General features: G+C 36.1%; 2 protein-coding genes across 6 annotated transcripts in view; both read right to left on the bottom strand.

Moving 5' to 3' along the window:
* LOC112047339 (four and a half LIM domains protein 2) overlaps positions 1 to 26,628 on the bottom strand; it is a 212,296-nt gene that overhangs the window by 46,538 nt on the left and 139,130 nt on the right. The gene's annotated exons all lie outside the window — the stretch shown is intronic.
* On the bottom strand, positions 623 to 2,227 carry LOC128198288 (uncharacterized). 2 transcript variants are annotated; one of them, XM_052882725.1, is made up of 2 exons: positions 1,436 to 2,227; positions 623 to 887 (listed from the first exon to the last, which is right to left on the bottom strand). In XM_052882725.1, exons 1-2 carry the CDS (start codon positions 2,065 to 2,067, stop codon positions 710 to 712), a joined length of 810 nt encoding a protein of 269 aa, XP_052738685.1. In that variant the 5' UTR covers positions 2,068 to 2,227; the 3' UTR covers positions 623 to 709. The 2 variants fall into 2 exon arrangements, with proteins under 2 accessions (XP_052738685.1, XP_052738684.1); XM_052882724.1 differs by having other exon boundaries at positions 623 to 1,127; positions 1,436 to 2,205.

The raw sequence follows: 26,628 nt of genomic DNA on the forward strand, positions 1-26,628 counted from the left end.
TAGGTCGAGGGTACACGTCGCCCGTATATTTTAGGATTTCTTGTGCAACTACTCACAGTCACAGTTTACGTTCAATAAATTCTAATAACCTTAAAATATCTGAATTTATGGGTTACAACTTAGTATAAAGTCTATGAGATTGATTATATTATAAGAATTGCAATAAATTTCAAGTTTTATGAATTTTGAATAAAGTTTGACTACTTCAGCAGCCTGTCCCAATGTTTCTTCTTCTTAAATTTATTATACAAATAAATTTTAAATCTAATTTAGAAAATAATTAATGATGAAATAAGTAATTATTTTAACGACTTTTGGTTATGCCAAGACAACACAATTTACCTTTCCTTTTTGCTTTTAAAAGAGATAATTAATGGGACTAAGTTAAAAATGGTTTTAAATTTTTAACAATAAAAAGCAATACCACCAAAACAATATCACCCTCTAAAACTAATTATCCAGAAAAAAAACTAATAATGTATCTAAGTACAAAGTGCTTTTATACTGTACAATATGTATCTCTCAAAACGTAAATAAAAGCCAAACTTAAGCCTTTGATCAAAACACTGGTTCCGGTCTGAGAGGAAAGTCTATACTAAAGGATTCAAAAACAAACAAAATGGAGGAATCAACAATTTTTATTCAAATCAGTCATGCTCGTTTATAAATAAAGCGGTGTTGCGAACGTGCTGCGTTAGAGTAAGCGCTTCTAATCTTCCACATTTCCCCAAAAATCAATTTCTTCTTCTTCCTCAGTTACCTCGGGGATTTTCGTTTCACTTTTCTCTTCAAAGGACCTCGATACCGGATTATCCTTGACGACCGCGCGCGCTTCGTCTATCCGTTCGTCAACGACGGGGCTCCGCGATTTCTCTCTCGATCGACTTCTGGAATAAGAACGCGCCGCTAGATTAGGAGCACTTCCAAATCCACTGTAATTCTCATCTTTATTCATGTTTTTGAACTCAGCTTCTTCGAGCGATGTGAACATTTTAACTTCTTCTTCTCGCGAAGCTCGCGATTCTTTCGATGAATTCGAAGATGAAGATGCTCGTTTTCTAAATGACCTCCGTCTGCCGCTCGGATCGTGTCGTTGCAGCGGTCGATACTTAATTCCGTCAAGAGATCTTAAACAAATGTATGATTGCATAAGTAGGATATAATACAAATGAGGAAATGGATCTACTTCCTTACATCCTTATCACCTTGTTTTAATGACCCACTACAGGGCACAAGCCTCTTCCTTTCTTATAGGAAAGGAAGATTAGAACCACCACGCTGCTCCAATGCGATTTGGCGGGCTCCACATGATAAAGTAATAAAACAGGTGGCGATGACATAATCGGATGAGACCAAATGAGTGGCAAGATCGCTACAGAGCGTGCATTATGAAGTTCTAATGGCATACAGTGTTCAAAAATAACTGAATATTAACCTTAAAAAATTGTCGCTCAATACTATTTCTCCGTTTTGGTTACCGCTGTACGATTCAAACTGTATTTCTGGGGGTGATGAAGGTTTGGGACTCTTCTCTTTGGGGGTGTATTCCCATGTAAGTTTTCGATTGGCATCATATTCATCAGTTCCTGGACGACCGAAAGTGTTTGGCGATTGGCGCGTAGGCGTCGTCGATCTGATTTTTTGACCGACACTGAATGAATCATCAGTGTCTGATATTATTGTCTTTGTCTTCGTAGGGAGGTATCCATCTGTTCCTATATCTCCATTTGTTTGAGTGCTTTCATCTATGGTATCCTGTCCGAAGCTGGAGATTTTTGTGGAAAATAACAGAGCTGTTGTATTGTGTTGCTGATCATAGTATTTGACTTGCGCTAAATTTATCCTTCCATCTTTGTCTTCGGTTAGAGAGAGATAGCCAAGACCGCAGCCTCTGGTCCAATCCCGTGGTGAGTTCGCCGACTTTTGAAGCAGTCGCGTATAATAGTCGACCAGTTCATTGAAATTCGGTTCTGTGTCCGGCACAATTCCACTGATTATGTGTTTCATGCACTCAAACGCTTCATGGAAACCGATATATGATATAGCTACTGACATGAGTAGTCCCATCGTTCACAGGTCACTGTTTTTGGAAAGGGTAGGGGTAGGTTTATCGATCGTCAGGAAAGGGATTAGATTCGATGTAACGCACGGCACAAGGCATGAACAACTGAATTAAAATGCTGCACATTGCCAAACATTGTGTCCACAATTAGAAATGTGTTTGGCGATGTGGCCAGATATGATTACGTTTGTCGCGTTTAATCTCGCCCCAAGGTTATAATTCGTTTATGATTAAGACAATGAAGATTTCACGTCAGCTTTAATAGCATCATGTGTCCAATTTAACAATGATATTATTGTAGAAACAATGCAAGATAATAATAACACCCTTTTCGTTTGGCTGCTATTGATTGAAATGAACAGATGCAGCAACCATATAAAACTAAATGATCCAATAAGCATAATCGTTTACAAACATGTGTCATAAACCAATTTTAAGAAATGTCAAAATCAATATTCGTTTATTCATTAAGACGTTTGCATTTAGAATAGTCATTTGATAGATTTTTTTCATATTATTATAAACAAAATAATCATCATTATCAACCCAAATTCGGCTCACTACTGAACTCGAATCAGAATGAAAGATGTTAGGCCAAATAGTCCACCACGCTGGACCAATGCGGATTGGCAGACTTCATACGCACGCAGAAAATTAAGAAAATTCTCAGATACTTATGCAAGCTGCCTCACGATGTTTTTCCTTCACCGTCATCACGGGGTATTTAATTTCTTATAATGCATATAACTGAAAAGTTGGAATAAAATAATGGAGATGAGTAAAGTAAGTTTAAAATTAAAAGCCTTTGAGGATTCCAAAGTCGCCTTGGTCCAAGAATCCACAACAAACCCAACATAGAGTCAAACTTCCACGGACATCTATCACATCAGATGACGATAAAACTCCAAAAGATTTTCTTTTAAAATCCTTTGAAGATAATTTAATTTACAAGTATTTTTAGCAGCTATAACTGTATCTTTCTGTTTAATGTACAGAGCTTCTAATTTATGATTCCCCGCCGTCACCACGTCGGCATTGAAACTCTCAGCAGTCATTTAAAATTGTGTTTTAATTTAATCCTCAATTTTGACTTAACTCAAGAGGTCATCGACCTATTACGATTAAAGCCTCATTTATATGGAAAGAGTTCACTCAATTTAACTGCGCAAAGATTATCGTCATTGTTAATCTTCATAACGTTTTCAAATAAATTAAATGCTGTATCTATAAAGTCAACACCGCCAGATAAGTAGAGATTTGGAAAAGTAATATTTTAATTGATTAGGTAAAAGTAAAAGAACCGACTAAGTAATAAGTAATGGAAAATCTGGGGAACAATACCTATACTTTAAGGTACGAGATCCTACATAAGAAATATATACCCTCATCTGTTATTTATTTGGGATAAGAAATAAATTATAGAAAATATTCACATTGACACATTGCAGATAGGTTGCCTAGTTAAATTGGGGCCGAACAGTATTCATGATGATTTTTTTCATTTATTTAATTAAAAAAATCTTACACTATAATATACCATAAATAATAATTCAAAAGTGAAAGGTTGCCTGCTTTTACAATACAACTGTGGGGTTTCCAGATATAAACAGTTAATTACTGTAACTTATATACCTTTTTTAAATAGGTTTTATAAAATTTCTAAAGAAATATAAGGGTCATTCCACGTCAAATCGACCAATAGTTGGACTCGACCCCTTTCGATTTGGATAAATTTTGGTCAGAAGTTTTCTTTTATCCTATAACGAAGTTCTGCCGAAGAAAAAAAATTTAAAAATTTTTTTTCAAAAGTTATGCAAAAATCCAAAATTTCACTATTTTCCATATTTTTTAAATTTATGTTTTAAAAATCTCGAAAACTATTGCAATTAAAAAAATCGCTTATGGTAAACTTCAAAGGGGATATTTGGGGCTATTAAAAAAAAAATTTTTCAAAAAAAATTTTTGAAAAATCTCCAATTTGTGAAATATTGAATTTTTGAAAATTGTCAAAATTGACCGTCGGACAATAAATTTTTGGCTCAAATTTTTTTGTGTACTACCTTGTACCAATCTTAAAAGATCCTGAAATTTTTGGAACTGTGTTTTTTGTTTTTTCAAAAATATGAATTTTTGAAATTTGTTAAAAAAAATTTTTCTTAAATTTTTTTTTTTAATCAGTTTGGCGAATCGCGTAATTTTGATATTTTGATCAGTTGAAATTTCATTTAGTGGCATAATGATGAGAAAAAAAAACATTAATGACATTTTTTGGGATCATTTTCAAAATAAAACTCGTAAAAAAAATGATACTGACACCTGTATTATCATTTGATGTTAACGTAGAAGAAGTGGTGACATCTGTGGCGTGACGTTTGAATCTTTACGTGTAAGATAAAGTTAACCTTTCTGATTTTTATTTCGAAGACAGTCATCATTCTAAGTAAGTGTCTAGAAATAACTCTTTCTTCAAATTCTAAACTTATGACAATTATCTTATCAAGTGTTTAATTTGAGGACATTATCAAGTTAAAATTTTGAGTGCAGAAAAAATAACGATATCATGAGATGACATCGAAACTGCAATCATGCTTTGAACATCTTATCTCTTCACCAGGCTTTAAATTAATATTGGAGTTCCTACTTGGTCAGGTGTTTCGGATGGTTTTGATGAATTGAAACGGAATCTTCAGAGACACTCTCAACTAGTTGACTTTCTTCGACACAGTTTTTTCAAATATTTCAACTTCATTTTGATGTTTTGGTAATTCACTATAGATTCTTTTAGTACACGAAATGCATAGTTTACTTCCCGTCACGCCACGCCCGAAACGTCACGCCACAGATGTCACCACTTCTTCTACTTTAACATCAAATGATAATACAGGTGTCAGTATCATTTTTTTACGAGTTTTATTTTGAAAATGATCCCAAAAAATGTCATTGTTTTTTTTCTCATCATTATGCCACTAAATGAAATTTCAACTGTTCAAAATATCAAAATTACGCGATTCGCCAAACTGATTAAAAAAAAAATTTAAGAAAAATTTTTTTTTAACATATTTCAAAAATTCATATTTTTGAAAAAACAAAAAACACAGTTCCAAAAATTTCAGGATCTTTTAAGATTGGTACAAGGTAGTACACAAAAAAATTTGAGCCAAAAATTTATTGTCGACGGTCAATTTTGACAATTTTCAAAAATTCAAAATTTCACAAATTGGAGATTTTTCAAAATTTTTTTTTGGAATTTTTTTTTTTTAATAGCCCCAAGTATCCCCTTTGAAGTTTACCATAAGCGATTTTTTTAATTGCAATAGTTTTCGAGATTTTTAAAACATAAATTTAAAAAATATGGAAAATAGTGAAATTTTGGATTTTGCATAACTTTTGAAAAAAAAATTTTTCAATTTTTTTTCTTCGGCAGAACTTCGTTATAGGATAAAAGAAAACTTCTGACCAAAATTTATCCAAATCGAAAGGGGTCGAGTCCAACTATTGGTCGATTTGACGTGGAATGACCCATAAACAACATCTAAATCACGACCCTTGCAAAGATTTTCACATCATATACTTTGTTAGCCATTGGTTGTAAACTGTTTTGTTTGTCTGTCTGTTCATGCAAATCTTCGAAATCGAGATGCGAATTTCTAAAACTAATTGTAATTATTATAGCTAAATCACAGCTAATAATGGTAATAATTTTAGATGTTTTATCTATTGTATTTTTAGTTAATACATAGTAAAATTCCTATCGTCTTCTTAAGGTAGCCGGTTCTTATTATTCCTTGAGAAATGAGAAATTATACGAATATATAATCAATAGTCAATATTCATTTATTTCAATTAGGCTTAGTTTACAAACACTTTCGAAGAGTCAGGAAAACTTAAAATCGCCAGTCATCGCCAGTTTATCATTTTCTACTGTAATTTTGCTGAAAATGTAATTTTATTGAAAATGTAATTTTGCACTCGAACCACGACGACCTTGAACTTGAGAGAAATCTTTTGAACTTTTTCAAAAACAACGCAATATTTTCTGTCACAGTGCCAAACACGATTTTATTGCAATTACCTATTGGAAACTTTTTAACCGACTTCCAAAAAGGAGGAGGTTCTACGTTCGGCTGTATGTATGTTTTTTTTTTTTTTTTTTTTTTATGTATGTCCAGCGATAATTTCGTCAATTATGGACCGATTTTGAAAATTCTTTTTTTGTTTTGTAGGGTTTACTTCCAGGGTGGTCCCATTTTTTTCATGTCAGGATCTGATGATGGCATCCTGGAGAAATTGAGGGGAACTTTCGAAAGTTGTAGAGACGGCTAGTACGTTTGTTAGTGTTTCTATAAGGTATTTTAAACCACTACAACTTTATGAAGGTTTGGAGTTGGTCTGATGATGGAGCCGAAACACTGACGATGGAACTCGTCAAGGATTTACAGCAGTCACCTTTTGTTTGGTCTTGATTACTTTGTATTGATGAGTACTTTCCACCTAAATGGGTTGTGACTGTATTAAAGGTCTGGTGATGAAGACGAGGGACAGTGAAGAGAACTCCTGGACGGTTCACAATAGCTACCTTGTGTTTGGACTTGATAAATTTGTATTGATGAGAACTTACCACCTAGATGGATTTTGACTGTATTAGGGGCTGATGATGAAGACGAGGGACAGTGAAGAGAGCTCCTCGACGGTTCACAGTAGCTACCTTGTGTTTGGACTTGATAAATTTGTATTGATTAGAACTTTCCACCTAGATGGATTGCGACTGTATTAAGGGTCTGGTGATGAAGACGAAGCACAGTAAAGAGAATTCCTCGACGGCTCTCAGTAGCTACCTTGTGTTTGGACTTGATAATTTTGTATTGATAAGAACTTTCCACTTAGATAGGTTGCGACTGTAGGTACACACGCAGTGGGTATGCTAACACTAAAAATAAAAAAAATAAAAATTTTAATAAAAAAAATTCAACCGACTTCCAACTCAAAAAATAACTTTAACTAAAAAGCAAAAAATAACATCCTACCTATGTGCTACCTTCTGATCAGTTTGAAGGCGGTGCCAAGCCAGTGTCGTGTTTTAATTAAAGCTGTTTCTGGAATAACCACAGAAATTTTGTAGTTTAAGCGTATTTAATTAAAACATCACTGGCTTGGCACCGCCTTCAAACTGATCAGAAGGTAGCACATAGGTAGGATGTTATTTTTTGCTTTTTAGTTAAAGTTATTTTTTGAGTTGGAAGTCGGTTGAATTTTTTTTATTAAAATTTTTATTCTTGTTTCTTTATATCGTTTGGCGTCGCAATTTTTTATAATAATAATAATAATTTCTTTATTAAGGATAAAAATCCACATACAAAAGTATAATAATTTAAATATACGTCGTAAATTAAACTAAAATATTAAAATGACACGGTATGATATCTTATAATTAATGAAAAATAAAAATAAAAATAATTCGTAATAAAATTGCACGTCATCTTATAACTAATTTTACCTACTTTTTATTTGCGTCCCGGTGAACACGTCGCCAATGGTCAAATATCGGGCCAGACATGTGCTCACCGATGACCTTGAGGATGACGTTGTTTGATTGTCTGAGTCTTTCCCAGAAAGAGGCTATGCGATTTCGTATAATCGCAAAAAAGTCGGGAACCTTCGCCTCAGCAAACATGCTCGACGCACTGCAGTACCTAGGGAGTCGCATTAGGATGCGGTATGCATCATTATATTGCACCCTAATGGTGCTCATGGATGATCTTTTGTATTTCGTCCATAGTTGACATGTATAAAAACATTGGCAATATGCACGAAATAGCGTTAATTTCACGTCCACACTACATTTGGAAAATCTACGAGCGAGCATGTTGCACCGAACCGAAAGCGCCCTTCTCTCTCTTTCTATGTCTAAGTCATCCTCAAGATCACCCGTGAGGACATGACCCAAATATTTAAATTGCTTCACTTCCCGAACTGCAGAACCATTCAAATAAACCTGAGGCACTCTCTCCGGACCTCTTCCAGATCTAAAGACCATCATTTCAGATTTAAGAACATTGTATTTCAACCCATGGTCGTTAGCATAACGACCGCAGATTGAAAGGAGTTTTCTTAGCCCTCTGATTGAAGGACTCAGAAGCACCATGTCGTCTGCATAGCTAAGATTGTTTACACAAACGTTTTCGAGATGGCAACCAATCTTAGTGCTTCTGAGCTCTCCTATCAGATCGTTTATGTACACATTGAAGAGATCCGGGGAGGTTAAGCCACCTTGGCGAACACCACAGTCTAGTCTAAACCCACTAGACAGTGTTTCACCCCACCTTACATGGTTAATCTGGCCACCATACCAGTATCTCAACAGATCTACTATTTCGCTAGGCACCTGGGCCGCATGCAATTTGTTCCATAGTAGACTATAGTTTACCAGGTCAAATGCGCGACTCAGGTCTAGAAAGCATGCATACACGGATGTGTCCCGTTGGGTATAATACTGCACTATATGTTTTAGGCTGAAAATAGCAGAATCTGTTGATACACCGGGTCGGAAGCCAAACTGCGAATCATCAATATTAATAAATTTCTGCAGTTCGGGATGCACAACTCGCTCCAAAATCTTTCCTATTACAGTACCTAAGGAGATAGGCCGGTAGTTACTAGTAGCGCTCAAATTACCCGTTTTATTCTTAACAATAGGTATAACAATCGTTTTCATAAGGTCAGTTGGTAAATATGAATATCTTAGACACAAATTAAATAAAGAACATAGCTTTGAGTATAGCACATTACCTGCACACACTATGTGCTCAATACTCAAATTGTCGTGACCTGGTGACTTACCTCGTTTAATTTTATTTACTGCATTTTTTATGTCGACTGGTGTAAGCTGTACATAATTTCTAGAAAGGTTTTTGGACGAGGGCGTTCCATCTTTAGGTGCTTCTGTATTTAAAGGCTCTAATTTAAATTTTTTTGCAAAAAGATCAGCAATCTCCTTAGGCTCCTGTAAATTTTCGACAGTTAAGGGCAATTTCTGTTTACCGTTAAAGTTTTTAGTTGCATTCCAAAATTTAGCAAAGTTTTTTTCTTTTTTATGTGTTGCAAGAATATCTAATTTAATTTTTTCCTCATTTCGCTGACACCAACTTAATTTATTTTTGAAAGCTTTTCGACTTTCAATCATTTTGTCATATGTACTTCCAGACGAAGGCTTGCCCGCTAAGAACCAACTGTTATAGTAAAACTTTGCGTTTTTGTGATATTCGTTGACATGATAGTTCCAACCGATAATTGGCTTATGTAAACGATGACGTCCACCGGAACGCAAATTAGAAGTTATTATAGCACCCGTTTGAAGTATATTAGTTATACTTGTGTACAAATTACTAATAAAATCACAGTGTTGGGTAATATTATCACAGTGCTGATTATTCTTACATTTAAAACAATAAAAATCCTTTAAAATCTCTAATTTCGAACTACAATAATTGGAGTAAAATTCAATTTGACTAGGGTCGCGGTTGTTCCACTTAATTTTATCAAATGAGTTGGAACCTGGCGTCGTTATTACTAGACGATTATCATTATAGACGGGTGAACCAACGTGAGAGCAGCCAAAGTTGCACTTCATACGTAACGGTATGTGATCAGACAGATAAACCCCGTACAACACCTCCACTGATTCTACCGTGCTCCACGCTGACTTTGTTGAGATACAGTGGTCCAACCACCTACGACTACCATTGATATCACTCACATATGTATAGGTATCTGAGTTTCTGTCTAATAGTTCGTAATCAACGCATATTAATTCCTGCTCGGTACAAAACGACACTAACTCCGAGTCAAATTTCGTGGCAGGATGGGCGTTGAGATCCCCTAAAATGTATACCTTTGTCAAATTATTTACTTCTATGGTAGCACTTATATTTGCTAGACAGTCTGTAAAATTAGGTAAATTTTCCTCACTATCCGTAGGCATATATACCGTAAACACTGCAAATTCATTATTATCGAGATTAACACGTATCGCAGCTATTCTATCGCTCGAACATTCAATAACAGACACATTACGCAATTTGGATTTTCGCCATAGTATGGCAACACCACCATAAGGTCGCCCTCTCAGGATCCCTTTCGATGTATCAACCGATGACTTTGCTGTACATCCGAAGTCGTCATGAACGGTGTCTACTAGGTTAAGGTCATGGGGTAGAATCCAGGTTTCTTGCAGGCAAATTATATCTGAATCAATACATAAGGTACGTATTTGATCTATGGACCTCTTTAAGGATTTACAGTTAAAGGATACCATAACTATGTTGCCACTTGTGTTGTTAGGACTTTTATTTACCATGTTATTTAAAAGTTTAATAGAACCGTCACCCATTGACTAGTTTATTATTCGCTTGAGGCCTAGGGCTGTTTCGAAATTTACGATATACCAGGCCCTCCGGCCAAAAACTAGCATCCAAGAACTTATCCAGTCTGCTCGCAGAAATAACAATTTTAAAAGAGTTAAAGGCCGTAGTATAATTTTGTTTCAACTTTTCTACACTGATACACTCCTGCCCCATTTCCAAAATGTGATCTCTAATGTCTTTTTCGGTGACCGTAGTCTTAGCTCGCGATATATAAATTTGACAAAGTGATTCCGCAACCTGGATTGACCCATTTCTAGCGAGAGATCCACGCATGTTTGCTTTTCTATAATTATATTTTTTTCGTTCCACTAATGTAAAGCCATCTTCATCCTTACGCTCAGTGTCGTTACGATTCATTTTTCTCTGCGGTACGGGCGCCGCTGCGGTCGAACTTGACATTGCAATGTCTCGGTAGGTCGGTACATAGTCGTAGGTACACTCGTCTAAAACCGGTTTTTGCGACGCGCGCGGCGCTGTGACATTTTTTACTTGCGAATTGCATTCAATGTGCATGTTATTACTATTATGTTGAGGTGATCTAGGTTTATTGGACTGCCGGCTTCCCTTTGGACTTTGTGATATAATATGACAGTCACTTTTCGTCTTGGGTTTTAGCGCAGTAATCTCAGCACTCATTTTAGTTTGCCACAGCAACATCTCAGATTTTGTAACTGAGTCAAGTTTATTTTTAGTATTTACTATTTATCTACATTATATGCTGTACTAAAATAATTATATATTTGTATATAATTATACTAATATGCAAAAGCTGAAAAGTTTGTGTGTTAAATAGTCCATTTATCGAGGAAGGTTATAGGTTATATGTATAACATCAGGCTACGACCAATAGGAGCAGAGCATCAAAGAAAAGTTTTGCAAAAAAGAGATGAAAATATTTTTTTTGAGATCTTCCATTGCTTGCGCTGCATAAACGATAACAGTTGCGCAAAAAATATGTACAACGGAATTGCCACCCTATAAGAGTCTTATAGATCTTAGAGAGATCTAAAGTCACTATATTTTTTTTTATAAAAAATTAACTTATAAATAAATATTTTTTTTAAAGTTATAAAAAAGTAAAGTTTTAAAACTATAACGTAAAAGTCCCACGTGCCGCGTACATCGAAATGAAAGTCTTAATGCCCACAACAAACGCTTCGTTCCTTCCTAATTTCGAACGTAAATTATATTAAAAACTGTGGGGTAGTGAAGTCGCTAGTGACTTTAAAAAAAAGAAGAATCCCTAATAGTTAATAATTTAGACGAGCGGTATATTTTCCAACATACAATCTCTTCCTTGTTTCCGGAATCCGAACGCGTATGTCTCGTTCTAGATAAACTATTGTCATGATTTTTATAAAAAAAGTAGTCTGTGTTCTCTATATTTTTATTCTGTGGATAAAATCTGTAGTCTGTGAAACGAAAATGACAGGTCCGATGTGATTGGCTGTTACAAAAGGCGCCATTTATTGTAAGACCAATAGGAACGTTTGGCGGCAAAACGAGGAATTGGAGGGGTTGGTGGCGTGAGCAGTGTAGGAAGGGAGAAAAAAGATGATTATTCGGGGAAGTGTGGTGAAGAGAGGTGGTTTGGGTGAAATAGTGTAACAGTAGAGATATTATTATTTAATTTGTAATAATTTGTAATTGTAAAAAGTGGAATAAAGTGTTGTAAGAAACTAGCGGAGTATAATTTTCATCACACTATAGACTACCGTTAGATGTTCTTCAACTATAAATACTTCCATCTTTCCGAATTTCGCGTATATCTAGGTAATTACCCTAAAAACCCAGTGTCACGTGTACATTGTTGACCTTACCATAGAGTTGGGCTTAGTGAAAATCGCCGACGCGAAAAAAAGAGCCCTAATACTGCTCAATCAATTTTTATGAGCGCTAAATGTTTTACAATCCTTATTTCCGAATTCCGAACGTAAATCAGCGTAAACAGTGTTGGGATTGTGAAAGTCGCCAGCGAGTAAATAAAAAAAAACAAAGCAACCCCAACACCTAATCAATTTAGAATGAACGTCAAATGTTTTCCAACTAAAAGCGCCTCCTTCCTTCCGAATTCCGAACGCGTATGTGAGTATACACATACTACACACAGTGTATGACACACTGTTACGTGCCGCGTGCATCGTGTCGTGCTTGCCTTTGAGTTAATTTCGTTGAAAATCACCGTTCATAAAAAAAAAAATCAAAGAGAGAGCCCTAACACTACTTAATCTATACTAATATTATAAAGCTGAAGAGTTTGTTTGTTTGTTTGATTGAACGCGCTAATCTCAGGAACTACTGGTCCGATTTCAGCAATTCTTTCAGGGTTAGATAGCCCATTTATCGAGGAAGGCTATATTTTATTCCGGTATTCCTACGGGAACGGGAACCACGCGGGTGAAACCGCGCAGCGTCTGCTAGTCATAATATATAAATGCGAAAGGTCATCCATTCATCACGAATACTCGAAAACCGCTTGACGTTCGTAGAAGTAGTTCATAGGTAGTAAACGTCCGCTAAGAACGGATTTTGCGATAGGGCCGGATTAAGGAGGTCTACAGGGTGAACGAAGTCGCGAGCGTCCGCTAGTGACTTGATATGAGCGTCAGAGGTTTCCCAACACACAATATCTTTCTTCCTTCCGAATTCCGCTTATATCTGGGTAATCAGTGTCCGGCACAGTGTCGCGCGCGTCGTGTCGACCTTGCCTTTGAGCTGGGCGGGAGAAAGTCGCCGGGCGCTGGGCGGGCGGTAACCGGACACCGCGTGACGTCACCGCGAGCCGTGTGCACTCGGCCTGCTTGCTGCAGTAGCTAGCCAGTACATCGCGTTCATGGTATTAAATCTAAGCTGTTCTTAAAAGTTTGTTTATTTCAAGTAAAATAAATTTATTCAAATATAAGCAATGTGCAATTACAATTGCACGTTGTAGAGTCAAAATCTCCTGAGGATGCTCCGGTTTCGGGGTGAAACGTACGTTGTCGCATGGGTTCGTCGGCTTTTTGCGGATGATAGCAAAATAAATAAATTATTATTGATGATGATGATATCTATTCATGATGAACTTCCGCAAGGTAACGCCTGCTTCTATCCAATATTCAAATCTAAAAGTTACAGACAGCCAGTAAGTACCCTATGACAGCATGTCTGTCTGTAACCCATAAAAAGAAAAGGTTCCCGTCCATACCACCGGTTCGGAAGGTTATATTGAGAAGAGCCTGAAGTAAACTTTACAGTCTCTCTTTTCAAATAATTATTATTTACAATTTTCGTTATTCTTTATAATTAAACAAGCCTATATACCTTAAGATGGACGCTAACTAAATACCTCATAAAGAGGGCAAGCAATCCAATCAGAAATGAGGAGATCCGCAGACAAACCAACACACGAGTAGCTCAACGAATCCCGAAGCTGAAGAGTCGAGACATATAGTTCGAAGAGTCGATGGACGTTGGGATACAAAGGTGCTAGAATGGCGACCTAATAGGTGAATCGATGACATAAAGTGGGTAACAGGCAGTTCTGGATTAGCCTACAAGCTATTTAAACAATTGCTTAGAGCTTCTCGTCTAGGGGGCGCCCAAGGTTTTTTTTATTCTCTACAATTTAGTCTTTGACTAAAATCTCACCTGATGTCAAGTGATGATGCAATCTAAGATGGAAGCGGGCTAACTTGTTAGTTTGTAGAATAAATCCACACCCCTTTCTTCACGACATCGTACCGGAACGCTAAATCGCTTGACGGTACGTCTTTTTCAAAATCTGGTAAACAGGGACAACTTACGGTTCAAGGTAATGGAAGTCTTTAAAAGAAGATATGTCTAGTAGTGGACAGCCATCATGATGATACATGGTTATCTGTCTAGTTGTTTCGCGGTCGGACGGTTTTCCGCGGATCATATCTACTATAGGAAATAAATCAATTATTCCCTACTCATAATGAACTAGCGAAAAATAACGTCTGTTTCTATTCAATATTCACACGAATCTCGTACTTAACGACCAACGTGAGTAGCATGTGGCCGACGTAAAAAAAAAATCTTTAATTTTTTCTTACGTCGGTCGAATTTTTTTTCCCGAGGCTCATAAATTGGACGCCACGTGATTTACGTCGGAATGCCAAACCGTATGTTATGTATGGCATAACATCTTTCACGTTTTTATACGTTAATCCCAGTTGGCCGAAGTGTGCGTGTAACGTATAATCTGTTTGTTGTAACGCCTCGCTTCTTACCAGCTAATTTACGTTCTTCCGGCGGTTTACAATTTTTGAGTTCATATAATTCAATTAATTTCGTTCAAGAAAATATAATCAGTAACCAGACCCGGTGAATGCTATTCTGCCATATAAATTGCATTCATCATTCAAATTATTAAAATTGAAAAAAAAAACATTAAAAAGTTAATTGACAACATTGATGTAAATTTTCAGCTTGAGAACTTTAGTTATACCAATTATATAATTATTTTAGTTATTATCTTAATTTTAAACTTAGCTTATACTCGTATTATCTTTGGAAAACCGAACCTGGTCACTAGTCGTTAAAAGAAATCCTTAAAAATATCAATAAAAGTGACTCTTTTAAATAAGATACCATTTCATAACCTATGAATGGGAATAAACGGAACCCCGCAGTACTTAAAACTGATTCGCGCTTTACCAAATTACATTTTAGAACGAGAGCCTGCGATGGACAGACTTACCTCATTTTACCAACACATACTTCATTTTAAGAAAGCTTAAAGTTTAACAATCTGTACGCCCTCTTCAGATAACTAAGGTGACCAATTATGGAGTTTGGATCGTGATGGCTTTGGGAAGTAGCAGGTTTTAAGGGTCCAGATCCACAATAAAATATATTTTTTCAATATTTTCTACAGATTATAATATCGAATCATGTTTCCACTGGCTGATGGGAGGCTCAGCCGTGGCTAGTTACCACCCTACTGGCAAACGATTTCTCGTACCGCTAAGCGATTTAGCGTTCCGGTACGATATCGTATAGAAACCGAAAAGGGGTGTGGATTTTCATCCTCCTCCTAACAAGTTAGCCCGCTTCCATCTTAGACGGCATCATCACTTACCATCAGGTGAAATTATAGTCAAGGGTAAACTTGTCAAAAAAAAAAAGAAAAAAAAAATTAGAAAAAAAGAAACCTCAAAAGCTTGATCTGTGATGGTGTTATTCGAAGGGTTGGCACGCGAAGCTATGCTGGCGATTGAAAACACAATTTCTCATATTATGTCGAATAATAAAACATAGGCTTTATATTTAGACGGTTGAGGGTTTGGACCCTTAAAACTTGCAACCTTCCAAAGCCACCACGGTCCATACTTACCAACGGTAGGATCATTAAGGTTTTCAGCCATCTTAAAATAAGGCATGGTCTGGCTATTGCAGGCTTTCAGTCCATTTTTAAAGAAAATTTATTGAACGCTACAAATCCCATCTCACGCAATCCGCATCACTGAAAGATCGTATTATTTTAAAACATTGGCAACAGGTTCTCGTGTGAATGACCTTTAAATGTCTTCTATCAAGCTAAAATATATTCTTTTTCAAATAATATTAGCATTGTCTTTAAAGAAAAGTTTTAATTCCTATACAAATTAGGTACTTAAACTTAATTAAACATTGGTAAATGCTTGCAGTAAAAGGATGTGGAAATTCAACGTTCTCGAAATCCCGCGGAACCCATGGATTTTTCATGGATCAATGAATAAGTTTGGCTACGTCATTGTTATAAGGATGCGTATAAAGAACACATTTTAAGATGTATTTACAAAAGAAACATTATTTATACTCCGAAAAAATTCATTTTAAAACACATGTTCCTTAAACATTTTAAATTAATTTTTGTTAAAGAACATAACTCTAGAGTAATGGGAAATACTCCCGAGTTCCCTTCCCTGTATATGACATATTTGTTATACAGCGTTTCCCAACCTTTTTCAGCCACGGACCCCTAGGAAATCAAGCACAGTTTTCACAGACCCCCTTAACAAAATAAACAGTATCCCGGTCCTAGCCCGAGCACCGTGGGTACTAACTGCCACAAACTTCTTACAAGTAATTTCATGAGTGGAATGAAGTTGTTCAATACTTCAAATATTGCTTCACCTGTAGTGTGCGAAGGCAGACAAAATACAAAAAAACATATGCAAGCAAGTTTTCATTTCTAATATCTGTGAGTTAGTCTCTCATCTGAAAAGAAAGAAATCTGCTCGCTTTAAGTAAGCGTAGCGATTGGTTATGAGATATTAGCATTTATGTATAGTCCAGAGATGACGCCGCGGACCCCATACACATAATCGCGGACCCCCAGGGGTCGGCGGACCACAGGTTGGGAAACGATATTCTTATACATGCCTCTCTATGTAAGACGTGCTCCTTTTGCGCTACGATGTGTTGCTCTTACAGGCGATGGTTTTTTAATTACCACCAGTTAAGTAATATAATAATAGTAATATATGTCCGTAAATTATTACAATAAAAAAATCATGACCTAGTGAATGACCGTAACGAACGAACAAACAACAAACAACTCAGTTCAGTGGGATGCGACGATTGACAGAAATGCAACCAAACGCGGTTTGCCAAATCACATTTCAAGTGCGAGGCCACGATAACTTTACCTTGAACAAATTCCGTTCATTCATTCATTCAACAACATTATCATTATCACCCTAAGCCCGCCAATCCGCACTGGAGCAGCGTGGTGAGTCTAAGCTCTATACAATGGTGGATATACCAGTAGCCTGAGTAGACTAGGGCGGCAGATTTTAGGAGGATAATTTTAATATTTTAATCCCGTCCTGTACAATCCTACTAAAATATTAAAACTTACAATTTTATGTGTATTGATTGCGAAATAGGATAAGTACCTATCTAATTTAAGCGTTCTTGGGCTGCAAAAATTCAATAGTCTACTGGCGACAAATTTGTAAATCCACCACTGGCTCTATATCCCGGCTCATATAAGAAAGAAGGCCTGTCCCAGTAACTGGCCGTTAAAATAAGCTGATAACAACGACATTTTATACTATAGATAATAGACATGTTACGTGCCTACAAAATCACCGCAAAATGTGAGCCGAGTTACTCCAATGAGCGCACACATGTACAATTTTGCGTTTAATTCCTTTATAAATTTATGTGTAAGTATACCGTCTTTACACTTTCTGAAACACAAATCGACACACAATATTTAAGTATTATTTGTTTAAATAACTTTCTTGTATACTGTGCAAATCACTGAAATTAAAAAAATTAGCTTTTGTTTGCCTCAGTTATGACGCGCTAGTGGTTGGTGACATATCTCTATTATAAAATCTATGGCGTGATAATAATGAATTATTCAAATTCATATTTGTTTCAATCAAGTCTTACTTTGATTTTGACTTTAATGATCATGTCCTCTCATTTGAGCATTTGACATAAATTGGTACAAAAACTCACGAATATAGTACAAACTGACTTAAATAACTAATTAATATCACGATTAACGTCCCCTCTCTTGATTTAACATAAATTGATGTGATGTAAATAAATAAATAAAACAAGTCATTGAAATAGACAAACATAGACAAAATTGCAGTTTTTGTTATCGAAAGGATAAAAATTTACTGTTTTACCTAATAACTTTATTTGTGTTATGATTGTGGCGCCCTCTGGCAGGCCGGTTATTTTGCAAGTACTTTTTATTTAAAAAGTCAAATCTGTCTGTTAGTAATCACTCTACTACTGTACTGGCTTGAAAATCGATTATTCTGTAAATGAGCGGGACAGCAACTTGGCAATTATTACTCTTTTAAAAAAAATTAATAGGTATTATCGATAAGCTGCCAGCATTAATGGCCAATTTTTATCTTCCATTTTATAATATTTTTATTGAGGCTTTAAAGAAAAATCATTATTTTTCTATAAAAACTATTGATAATATAGATGCATTTTTACCTGTAATTGATTTTACTTTAAATAAAAAAACACGAGTAATGGTTTTAAGTGCTGCCATCTACCGTCGAGTAGCGTAACTTTCTTGTTTCCATATCAAATGAAAGTGATGTAATGCGGTTACAATTATTCATCACAAGGATAGAATTTCAAGGTTTATTTAAATTGTATAATCTCATTTAAAAAGGTATGTATGTAAACATATTTAAATATGTAGTAGTACTTCCAAATCAGAAAGGAAGTGATATAGAAATAACAATATGCATGCCCTTTTTAACTTTAATGGCTTATAGGGTAAGATACTCGTAAATAACTATCTAAAAACTTATGAACGTTATTAAATATCACGAATTGGGTATGTAAGATGTCTATCACTTCAAACTTACAATATTACTTAATGTTGTAAATGAAATGTTGTCACAAGTAACAAATTACTAAGACAGAATCCAGAGATTCATTATTAATTAAAAAGTATTCGGTATAATTTAAAACAAGGTATTTTATTAATAATGCGAGAGTGTTTCTTTAAAAATAAGTCATAATAAGCAAACTTTATACAGTTGTGGTGTATAAGGGTTAGAAAAATGAAGTAAAAATCAAAGTTATTTATTAAAAGGAATTAGGGATGTAACAATCATGCCTTAAATGTTTACACTCACAATTAAACTTTTCTCTTAACTCCCGTTTCAGAACGCACTATCACCAACGCGGGAGAATTTCGCGCGCGATATTTGAAAATCGAATGTTCGCAACACAATTTGAAGACACTAGAAACTTTTTGGTCGAATTAATTTTATTCGAATTTCGAACGCTGGAGATTTGCTGGAAGAGACACGTCCTCGATAGACGTTGAAAGTGTATTGAGACTATCGAGTTCTCAGTTGGCGAACGCTGTATAGTAAGTAGTGTTGTCGCGTGCGTCAATTATATTTATTACATCGGACTATAGTTCGCCCACAATATTATTTTCTATTTGACAGGTTGCTAGAGAGACGTGTCAAGGCACATCTTCAAGATTTGTTTGTAAAGTTATTTAAGATATCAAATAGGGCTAATAGTTTGTCTGTATTGACAGGTCGCTTGAATGTCTATTATACTCTTTACTAAGCTATTATAATCTTGACATCGGGCTAATGCAGGTTGTTTAAATGACACGATAGTAATATGAACTTGCAATGAGAATGAACATTTCTAGTCAATTTTCTGTTTATTTATAATCCTATTTAATTGGACCACAGCAAGCAGTTGGGATTTGAGTTCTAGAGTTTGGAGTCTTACTATGCTGTGATAATGTTTGACTCTATCACTATCACTATCAGATGTTAATTAATATAACTCGAACAGACATATTAACGTGCTCTCCGAGGCACAGGGTTGTAAAACCTCCAACTTCCCAACTCAATGCTGTAGTATATAGAGATAAAGCATACCCAGGACTCTTATTAAGAACCTCATGATGCAGAGCATAACTAACTAACCAACGAAGGAGTTAGTTATGACCACATGACCACAAAATCGTAATTTCTGTCACTTACTATCAAAAACAGATCATAACCAAAAATTTCGAAATTCAAATTTATTTGAATCTGAATCCAATTGTCATAGGAAAATCATCGATTTTTTAGAAAAAATAAATCCGTATAAGACTGTAAAATGTCAAAAAACATACGACAATTGAATCGGGTTATAAAATAGTCACTATACACTATAAACAGGTGGCGACAACTTCAAAGAGATCGATCGCTATTTTGAGGATCGATGAGTCGATGCGGCCGGCCGAAGGCGACAGTGTCGTGTGTTTCCGCCATTTTTCTACCGGAAAATTGTCATTATATAAAACCTCTTTGACATAAACTTATGTGGATCTAGTGTAGTAGCAAGTAGTAATTAGGTCGTGGGCATGATTTCTATAGTTAATAGTTATTAGTTATTAGGATTAATTAGTTCAAGTTCCTTATTGTATTCTTTCTCAATATTAGGTCGTATTTTATGATGAAGTTTGTCTTGGGAAGTATTGGTTTATTTTGACAGCGTCGCTGTATTTTCTTCTGAATTAAATTTTGACGGCCTCCGTGGCGCAGTGGTATGCGCGGTGGATTTACAAAACGGAGGTCCAGGATTCGATCCCCGGCTGGGCAGATTGAGATTTTCTTAATTTGTCCAGGTCTTGCTGATGGGAGGCTTCGGCCATGGATAGTTACCTTAGTCGGAACATCAGGTTACTAAGTATAGTAACCTGAGGATGTTCCGATGTTAAAATGAATATAATTAGTGAAAGGCCTAAATAAGAGTATTCTGTCAATGAAAATAAATAATATCGTAATACGTATCGTACCTTAGGATGTATTGATGTAAACCTTTGCCTTGACACTGACCGTATAAAAAAGTTAAACTTGCAATCTATGTACCAACTTCCACATCCACGAAAGATGGCGCCGATAAAAGCGCGAAAATGTAGCAACTGAGGCAATGGTTAAAGTGTTACTAAGGTGTGAATAATTCCGCACACTGCTCCCACAGTTTGTGTTATTTTTATTCCATAAGCGAATACTTGGTAAACATTTCGCCGATTCTGGTTATTTTAGGCCCTAAATGCATTCAGCGGTTGAATGGCCGGCGCATTGTAAACACTTCAAACAGGGACATAAAATTAATTAATTCGATTCAAATCGTTTACTTTAAGTAGGCTAATTTTATAAGCACTTCTGGAACGTTAATTTTAACTGAATTTTTGGTGGTGTTGAATCTACCACCGCACCGGTTCGGAAGCTAGATTCTGGTGAGAAGAATCGTCAAAAAACTAAACTTAACGTTATTTAAAATAAATAACTTTAAAATCGAATTTCATTTTATATTAATTATATTTTGACATACAATAAACAAATTTTACTAATGCTCTTAAGTTTTTGAATCATGAATTCACTTGATTTTAAAATTTGAAAATCTAACAAGCTCCGTTTTATAATTTTCATATAAAGTAAGTAGTCCCAACCCCAAAAGTTTACCTATGACAGTGTAGGTATACCATACTGTAAAATAACATACGACTACTTAGACTTCTTAGAAATATAGTCCTGTTTTACCAAGGACTACCCACTTAAAGTTAGTACGTGCGTTATGCCTTCAGGACACAGTACCCTAAACAGGATTAAATTAAATTAAATACGGCCTTTAATAAGCCGCATTAAACGATGAAAGTGTAAACTATAAAAATTATTATTATATCTTATTTTACGTTACTTGTTACAATTTAAAAACACGATCGTTTACCTACTAAGTGTGTAAAGCGCCTAACACTAGGTTATATTTGACGCATCGAGTTATATTTAACGGTAAATACATTAAATTACCTACCACTCAAGATTTAAACATAAGTATTTGACCACACACGCGATATGTCGCTTGCTCTATATTGACTCTATTATCAGTTCGGAAGGCAGACTCTAAGAAGAGATGGCAAGAAACTCAATGTTTCTCTAAATTAAAAAAAAAACAATTTATAATAACTCCTTTCAACCGTACAATCATAACTGTCTTTGATTACATCAATACGTGATTGCCTATCGAGCACTTTGGGACAATATCCATAGATTCTTCGAACTATACGCACAGCCTATTGCAAGTTGCATTACAACAGGCTAGTTGACACTTTTTTAAATGACCTTAAATAGATTATTATCGTTCAACTAGATTGGAAAAAAAATTCATAATTTTTCGAGACGTGATTTTATAAAAATTTTAGTTTTTATGTTTTTGGCAATACGCGCCAAAACGCCTATAGGTCATGATGTATATTTCAGCTGTTTCAAGACGTCACTATAACAAATCACTTACAAAAGTGTCAACTACCCTATTCATTACGCTATGTCCTGACATGTCAACTATTCAACTTAATTTTAAGGTTCAACAAAAGTCAAAAAGTATTGAATCAAAATGTCTTCAGTCTGAATGAGATCTATGAATCAGACATAATTGCGTGTAATTTATTACGTAAACAAGTGGTCGGATTCGACTCGACTGCGGGACTCGACTCTGCTCGTAATTCGAGCACCTCGGCCGCCATATTTATTTTTGTGGTTTCAGCACAGATTAAGAATAATCTGGCAGATGGAGCGCAAGGAACACGACGGTGTCGTAGCCGCTCCAAATATAAAATTCAAAAATATAGCCTTCCTCGATAAATGGGCTATCTAGCACTGAAATGATTTTTCAAATCGGACCAGTAGTTCCTGAGATTAGCGCGTTCTAGCAAATAAATAAACTCTTCGTCGTTTTTAACCCATATTCGGTTCACTGCTGAGCTTGAGTCTCCTCTCAGAATGAGAGGGGTTAGGCCAATCTAGTTCACCACGCTGGCCCAATACGAATTGGCAGACTTCACACACGCAGAGAATTAAGTTTAAGGTTTCCTCACGACGTTTTCCTTCACCGTTTAAGACACTTGATATTTAATTTCTTAAAATGCACACAAGTGAAAAGTTGGAGGTGCATGCCCCGGACCGGATTCGAACCACACCTTCCGGAATCGGAGGCAGAGGTCATATTCACTAGGCTATCACACCTTACTCTTCAGCTGTATAATATTAGTATAGATTAAAAATATATAAATGAGATAGTTCCGGCCGATCGCATTGGCGAGTGCGTAAGGCCTTCCATCCCATCAATGCATCGTCGAAGAGATAAGACGAGATGTTGAGAGATATCCCCTTGAAGCGTTAGACGTTGTCGATTTCCGCCTACATCCGTCAACACTTGGTTTTCCGATATTGATTTTGGCGATACGGATGTTTTTTTGTATCTATTTGTAAGTGATGATAGCATATACTTGGTTGGTGAATACCTATGTGACTTCACATGGTCAGCTCCTGCTGCTCCTTTATATGAAAAACGAGTGTTTCTTTCTTCCAAAAAATTAAACCTAACCTAACCAATAATTTATTTGTTCTCGTTATAAATCGAATAATAGTGGTCCCCGTGTCAAGATGCCACCGAACAAATTAAGTAGGTATACCTACATAATCATTATTCATCATCATCGTCATTATCAACCCACATTCCGCTCACTGCCGAGCTCGAGTCTCCTCACAGAATGAGAGGGGTTAGGCCAGTAGTCCACCACGCTGGTTCAATGCGGATGAGCAGACTTCACACACGCAGAGAATTAAGAAAATTGTCTGGTATGCAGGTTTCCTCACGATGTTTTTCCTTCATCGTTTGAGACACGTGATATTTAATTTCTCAAAATGCACACAACTGAAAAGTTGCATGCCAGGATTCGAGCTTACACCCTCCGTGATTACGGAGGTTATATCCACTGGCCTATCACTATTAAAATATTTTCCAATTCCATTATCATTTGTATTAGGAATGTGTAGGACATTAGCCCAACGGTACTTAGTCGAATCAGGTAATTAAACCAAAGAAAAAGAAAAAAAAGAAAAGGTCCAAACCACGTTTAAACTATATATAAATCTCCTCTAAATAGTCTCCTACAGATTTCTCTAGACACAGGATTTCTCAGACACTCATGATGATCTCTAAGAAAAGAGAAAACATCGTAAGAGTCTTATGATTACCGTATACACAGTATAGATAACGCATCCTTATCTACCCTGTGGCAGAGATTCGATGCAAAAATAAAACTTCAAAATAAAGTTCGCAGTCTAAATCCATCGCAACTAAACGGGGTTACTCATTCGACGCGCAAACCGCTACTATAGCTAGAACTACAAGCATAACCGAGAGCTTAAAATTAGAATGAACTCAGCGATTATGAATTTCATAGATACACGAAACGGCGCCTACATAAAGTTACTTTTGAATGAAAATTTAAATTTAGCAATGAAAGTTTACACGATTTAATATAGCGAGCAAAGATAGTTTACAATTTCCAAAGTCCAGTTTTTCCAAGGAGTACAGTACGGGCCATTACGTTATTTTCATTTTAAAACAAAATTACAGCACCGATTTTCATGAAAATTAAATGTGACCAATCTGGAAGTATACTCTTTCAAACAAAAACATTATTTTTAAAATTGGTTAAGAAATTACGAAGTTATGCGGTAACGCGTCGAATTGAGAACCTTTTTATTGAAGTCGGTTAAAAAGTAATATGGCCTGACAAATTTTAGTTTATATCATAATTTAATTATTCATAAGAAAGCACCCTTATTATATTCGCGAAGGTCTAGCCATCGCAGGCTCTTGCTCTAAGAGTTTACAATTTAATTTAGCTGACGTTTGGCAAAATTACGCGCGCGGTACGTAAATATGTGTCAATAAATCCACTCTTACGGAAATCGGCAATCAACAGTCGTTTGTTGCAATTAGGGTTGTCACACAACTTTCTTATTTTAACTGTGTGTTTGTGTTATTGTCTTTATAGCTGTAGATTATTGTGCAACTAGTTGGCCGCGGCGGAGACACTAACAGAACGAGAGGGAAGGATTTTTTTTTACTTAACGTTTGCCGTCTCGTCATATGTTAAGTGACGATACTCGTACTATCTAAGATGGATTGTTAACTTGAAAGAGTAAGTGTATTAAGTATTTACTGCTTAATTTCTACGCTGCACCTTACCGTAACCCAAAATCTCATTTAAAGATGCTTGATGTGACCAACGACTCGTTATATATAAATACTTTCTGTGACATAATAAACATTTATAAAGAACATGAAATCAGAAATGAGGAGATACGTAGGTAGACGAACCGCCAATAAAGTCAACGCCGTAGCTCAACGAGTCGCGAAATTGAAGTAGCAATAGTTTAAAGAGCTGATGGACGTTGGTAACCCAAGGTGCAAGGTGAGAATAGCGACCTCGCACAAGAAAGCGGAGTGTTGGTCGATCCCTGAACAGGTGAACTAACGACAGCAAGCAAGTCGCAAGGATTCGCTTGATGCAGGCGGCTCAAGATCGTGTTTGGAAGTCCCTACTGTTCTGTGGACGTCCATCGGTTGATATGATGATGATAAATAACACGAACTGCCTCAAAGGTCCAGTAATTACTCTGTGGCCTTAAATCACCGCCCTGGGTACTAGCTATAAGATATATTAGTATTTTCTTACTTCCGAAATTGTCTCAAAAATATACGTCTGATAGTGATCGTTAAAAAAGTCAAAAATAGGGTGACAACCCTATGCGCGCTAACCCACATTGGAGGACTGTGATGGGTTTAACTTTCTAGGTGTCCTATAAGAATAGGCCTTAAAATAGGCTGATATTAAAGACATTAACGAGATACAACCCTAGCTAATACTAAAACGCGTATCATTGGAGCGTTGGTCTGAACGTTAGGTTCGACTGGCAAATGTCAAGCCGTCAGTGGAGCACAGGAATAGACGCCTAGAGACTACACGTCTAATTAACAACACACAGACGACATGTGCAAACAAATATAATAATATTTCGCAAGTAATCAGGTTATATAAAACCGTGATAGCCCAGTGGATATGATCTCTGCCTCCGATTCCGCAGGGTGTAGGTTTGAATCCGGTCCGGGGCATGCACCTCCAACTTTTCAGTTGTGTACATTTTAAGAAATTAAATATCACGTGTCTCAAACGGTGAAGGAAAACATTGTGAGGAAACCTGCATACCAGAGAATTTCTTAATACTCTGCGTGTGTGAAGTCAGCCAATCCGCATTGGGCCAACGTGGTGCACTATTGGCCTAACCCCTCTCATTCTGAGAGGAGACTCGAGTTCAGCAGTGGGCCGTATATGGGTTGATAACGACGAATCAGGTTATAGTGTTAGGTTAGGTGTAGAGCTATGGGTCGATATTGATAGAGATAGAGATTAGGCCGCCTTTGCATGCTATTCATAATTTTAAGTTTTATTATTGCAGTGATAACTTCTTATGGGAGGGTGAGCCGTTCATAACGTAACGCGTTACGGCGCCACTGTCTGGCTTCCCTTTCTCTCATTCACACGGCAGCAGGTTAAAATTATCATTTCTGTTGAGCATCCCGAAACGCGCACGTTTTTTTATACAAAAATAATTTTAAATAAATAAATTTAGGGAGCGCCGTCAAAGTAGAAACGTGTTTATAAATTTACTAGCAGACCACTATGTTTTCTGCTGATAATGTAGCTTTCTATTGGTGAAAAAATTCTAAAAGCGGTCTATTGATTATAGAGCCTATACGTAACAAATAGCAAACGAATTCTTATTATGTAAATGATAA

Source organism: Bicyclus anynana, chromosome 7 (genome assembly GCF_947172395.1).
Source record: "Bicyclus anynana chromosome 7, ilBicAnyn1.1, whole genome shotgun sequence".
In the NCBI taxonomy this organism is placed as follows: domain Eukaryota; kingdom Metazoa; phylum Arthropoda; class Insecta; order Lepidoptera; family Nymphalidae; genus Bicyclus; species Bicyclus anynana.

Coding starts and splice junctions, on each gene's coding strand:
- LOC128198288 (XM_052882724.1), bottom strand. CDS start 2,067: ATGGGACTACTCATGTCAGTAGCTATATCATATATCGGTTTCCATGAA. Junction 1,128..1,435: donor TTGAGCGACAATTTTTTAAG/GTTAATATTCAG, acceptor CATTTGTTTAAG/ATCTCTTGACGGAATTAAGT.